The sequence below is a fragment of the Vitis vinifera genome, chromosome 5, assembly GCF_030704535.1.
Source record: "Vitis vinifera cultivar Pinot Noir 40024 chromosome 5, ASM3070453v1".
NCBI lineage: Eukaryota > Viridiplantae > Streptophyta > Magnoliopsida > Vitales > Vitaceae > Vitis > Vitis vinifera.
The window spans coordinates 8,924,918-8,929,600 of NC_081809.1; the positions used below are offsets into that span (position 1 = coordinate 8,924,918).

General features: G+C 33.3%; 1 protein-coding gene across 1 annotated transcript; it reads right to left on the bottom strand.

Annotated features, from left to right (window-relative positions):
- Positions 1-244: 244 nt before the first annotated feature.
- Positions 245-1,901, bottom strand: LOC100242675 (uncharacterized). Its single transcript, XM_010651816.3, has one exon. It carries the CDS (start codon positions 1,381-1,383, stop codon positions 922-924), a length of 462 nt encoding a protein of 153 aa, XP_010650118.1. The 5' UTR covers positions 1,384-1,901; the 3' UTR covers positions 245-921.
- Positions 1,902-4,683: the final 2,782 nt, after the last annotated feature.

Genomic DNA, 4,683 nt, shown 5'->3' on the forward strand with positions numbered 1-4,683 from the left:
CACCAATTGAAAAATTGAGCATAAATTAACCAAACTCCACACTTTCCAAGATTGAAACCAAGGAAGAAACAAAACACAACACACCAACTACAGCAGAAAAAATTAGGAAAAGCATATACAACAACTAAAAGATGGGCCTTTGTTAGCAACAACATCCATCAACATGTCAGCGTCTCCTGTAGAAATATGAATTCAGTCATTATATTTCTTCTTACGTTATTGTTATCATTTGAGGAGTGTTTCATCTTGTCAATAAAACCAGCACACAAAATATGTTTGATTTTATGACGACATTAGAAGATGTTGAAGATTCGGGTTGATGAAATCAACTCAACTCTCTCTCTCTCTCTCTTACATTTAGAAATGGGCAACCAACAACACCATCTTCATTCTTCAACTACCCCCCATCTCTATATTCCCAGTTGCTTATACTTCCATCTTTATTCTCCTATTTCATACCCATGTAATATAAGAACAAACATGAACATCACACAAACATGCATGCATGCATTCATACACCCACATCAACGTCACATTGATCATCCAATATTAACAAAAATTAACAACACTAATCAAAACGGCAACACGAGTTGGTTTGTTTCTCTCTGATCACTCTCTCTCTCTCTCTCTCTCTCTCCCACTGACAGGGAAAACAAAGAAACCAAATCAACATTCATGGGATTCGCCGGAATCCGACTACATTATAACATTCCGGCGTTACCTGAAATTTTGAGAGAGAAAGAGATAGAGAGAGGGGGGGAGGGAGGGAGAGAGAGAGAGATAGGGGGCTTGTTGCCTTGAATTGTTCCATTTCAGAACGTATTACTCACCACCTTCATACGCTTTGAGGGGAGAGGTTCTTTCAGTCTCTTATGTGGACCAAGAATTTCCTGACCAATACAAAGGCGCCACGTTGCTGCCCTACAGTGGAGCATGTCGCATCTGAATCCACCTAGCCAGTTGGGTGGGGTTGACGATCCCTGGAATATGGGCCCCATCTGTCTTTAGCAGACTCGCTAACTCACCGTAGCTCTGGTGCTGCTTCGCCGGCCTGGCGCTCGGCTCAGCCGCCTCCTCGATCTGGCTCAGCTTCATTCTCTTCCCCTCCGCTGCGCTGCTGGGCAAAGGCACCGCCTCGGCTCGAGCCGGGTCCAACTTCTGACCAAAAAGCGTGCCCTTCGTGAGAAACTCGTAAGCCATATACCCGGCTAAAAGCCGGTTAGAAGAAGCCGGCTCAGCGGCCTTAAGAGTTGCAGCCGTGGGTGAGGCTGGAGCTGGAGCTGGAGCCGGTGGTGAGCAGGGCTTATTGGCGTAGAAACCTTCCACCTCTTTGCGCTTTCTTGACGCCCCTGACGTCAAAATTCGACGAGGTTGATGGCTCATCTAGCCGTTCGTTTCGTCTTCAGCGTGCCACGTCAGCACCCAACCCTCAAGATGTTTTCTTTTTTTTCTTTTGATTTCGACTAGCGCGTCAAATCATTTTTATTGAGAAACGAGAAAAACGCCCGAATCAGGTAAATGGAAACGTCACCAGCTGGCTTGGTAAAATACTGTAAAAACTAAAGGCTAACACTGTAAAATCGCCAAATCATTTTTTCCACAAAATATTTTAAAAAAAAAAGAGGAAAACAAATTAGGAATTTAAATTTTAAAACAAACAAAAAAGAAAAACCGAGAGCGAGAGAGTGGGTGAAATCGGATCGAGGAAGCCGTCGCCGGAATCTGAAGCGACGGTCGGATCTAGGTGCACGGAGGTAGGCGATAGGGTGTCGCCGCCGCGCTGAGAGGCAGAGAAGAGAGAGGAAGAGCGTAGATTCAGATTACTGGAAAGAAGAAAGAGGAGAAGAGAGGAGGAGGGAGAGGATTGGGGATTTATAGGGAGAGGCGAGAGTAGTACAGCGGCGTGGTCCAGATATTTATATGGATACCTCTTTATTAGTTGCCCTCTTGTTTGTAACAAATACCTATAATGCCATCCTGTGTCAATGAATTTCCTAAAATACCCTCTTCTTTTTTACAATCGCGGCCTCTGTGATAAGTATAGAGAGGTAGTCAGGAAACTCTTCAGATCAATTGTCTTATTCATAATAGCTGAAAATTTTTAATGTGAGTCAACTCAACCCATATGTAACTTTTAAAAAATAATAAATCCAAAACTATTTTTACCTCTGATTTCTTGTGGTGTTTTCTTACAAACAAACAAAAATTGTCGTTTTTTAATTAATTAAATAATATAAATATAAAATATAAAATCTAATAAATCAAAAATAAAAAATCATAATTTCTCAAAAGGCTATTATGTCTTTTTCTATTTTCTTTTTCAAATTAAAATAATTAATTTCATACTATCATGTAAAATCATGTTAAATGCAAGTCACTAATAGATTGAATTTTCCTTTCCATCGAATTCCATTTTTGCCAAATAGACATACCTCAATCATCAAATTCATAATTTATGGAAATATTTTGAAAATTTTGACACATGGGTAAAATCATTCAACATAGGATCGTTATATTTTCAATTTTATTAATTAAAATTTTTTCATACTTTTGAGCATACAAACATATATAGCATAATAATTTATGAATGTTTGTTCATTTTAAGTCTAGCTTGTCAATTGTTATGATCTTATTCATAAGGTAGAGCCCGTTTGTTAGTGATTTAAGAAATATATTTAGTTTAAAAAGTGTTTTTGAAAGAAAAAAAAAATAAAGTATTTTTAGCTTAAATTTTTAAAATTTTGAAAAACTATTTATAGTATAGAAAAGTTACTTAGTTATGTTTGGTTCCGAAAAATACTAAGGAAATTAAAAAAAAATGTTAAAAAAAATGATTTTATAATATTTGATTTTAACATGAAAAATAGGAACCAAAATAAAATATAATTAAAATTAAATAGAAATTCATATATTTTAAAATTATTTAACCTATACATAGAAGTGGAAAAATAAGAGAAATAAGTTTGAAGTAGCATATAAAATAATTTATTGATTTTAAATCTGTTTTTTATTTTCTTTCATTTTCTCTTTTCTTCTATTTTTTTCCCTCAAATTTTCCATCATATTTTCTGAAAACCAAACATAGCTTAATGTTTTTTGAAAAAAATACTTGATATAAGATTTTTAGAGAAAACATTTTTACTAAAATTACTTCAAGTAAAATCACTACCAAAAACAATTTTTATCTGATTTTAATTTAAGTTGAAATTTATTTAATTTAATTGCCTTTTTCTTTGTCACCGTATTTATAAAAGAATAAACATATAAAATGTGAGATACAAATGAAGTCAAGTTTGTTGGAATAGAGAATCTTCCCATGTTTTAATGCAGGGACTAGGGAGTGACATTCTGAAACCTCAATTTCACATGTGAGTCCCTGAACGTGTGTCACGTGCCTCATTTATTGTTATTTGTACCAGGAGGGGTTAATAAAAAAGTGGAAAAAGAACCAATTTAGTGGTAAATTTAAAAAATAAAAAATTCATTTTTATGCTACTACTTTTTCTTTTTTTTTTGAATAATATCATTTTGAAACCATACTAAATGATTTTTTATTAGATGAACATAATAAATATGTGAATAATAAATATAATTTTATATGATATTATAATATTTATAAACTTTTTCCTCTTTTAATAAAGGAAAATTATATTTGTATGCACCGAATTTCTTTTTGCATCCACCTGTTTAATCATTTTTTTTAAGACAAAAATATCCTTTGAAGGAATCCTTAAACTATTTCTAAGCTTAAAAACACATCAAGTTCATTCTCTTTCTTCTTTCATTTATTCTTTTTTAATCTTTTCATAATTCTAACTAAATTTAGGACGAGAGTTATATTTTTCATTAATGAATAAACAAATAACTATTTCTAATAATAGTATAAGTGCAAAAACATTTTTTTAAAAATAAAATTTCTTACATTTGTTATAATATTTTTTAAGTTAAAATAAGAAAAAGGTAATTATATAGTGGTTTTACAATTTTCTAATACTATACTTTCAAATATGGTTAAAAATTGTACTTTCATAAATCTTTTTTATTATCTTGACTTCCAAGATTGGACTTCACTATAGGGTTTAGCCTTTCGGGCCCAAACACCATATGATGAGCTTTTTATTTTTTATTTTGTATTTTGTATTTTTTTACATTTCTTACTTCTAAATTCTTCCTAATTATTCTTTAGCCTTTTTTACAACAAGATTTTTATCAAATGAATTTCATTTTATCTTAGGGTTTGTGGTTGAAAAGAGATATATGGAGAGAAAAAGGAAGAAAACGAAAATGAGTTGACGGAGAAAAATGGAAAATGATGTTTTGGATATTTTTAAAATTGTACGATAACTTTTAAGCGAACGCGTAAATATGCTGAATGCAAAGAGAATTTTGACGCGTAAAATTGTACTATAAACTAAGAATTATTTTAACATTTGAAGTTTGGAAAGGGAGAGAAATATGAAAGGAGTGATTATAGACCCGGAAAGCAGGAGGAAGGAGCAATGAAAATGGTGGTTAGGAAAGGAAAAGGTGAGGGATGTTAAAATGGTGCCACGTAATAAAAATAAATAAATACAAGCCTAGTTGTGGAAAAATGTACAAATCACGGAAAACAACCCACCACTGATACGTTGGTTTCAAGAATGAAACGTGTAGGTCCCCGCCCCCCCGCCCTTTCTCCCCTTC

Bases quoted from the DNA above. Each gene is read 5' to 3' on its own strand.
- LOC100242675 (XM_010651816.3), bottom strand. From the start codon at position 1,383: ATGAGCCATCAACCTCGTCGAATTTTGACGTCAGGGGCGTCAAGAAAG.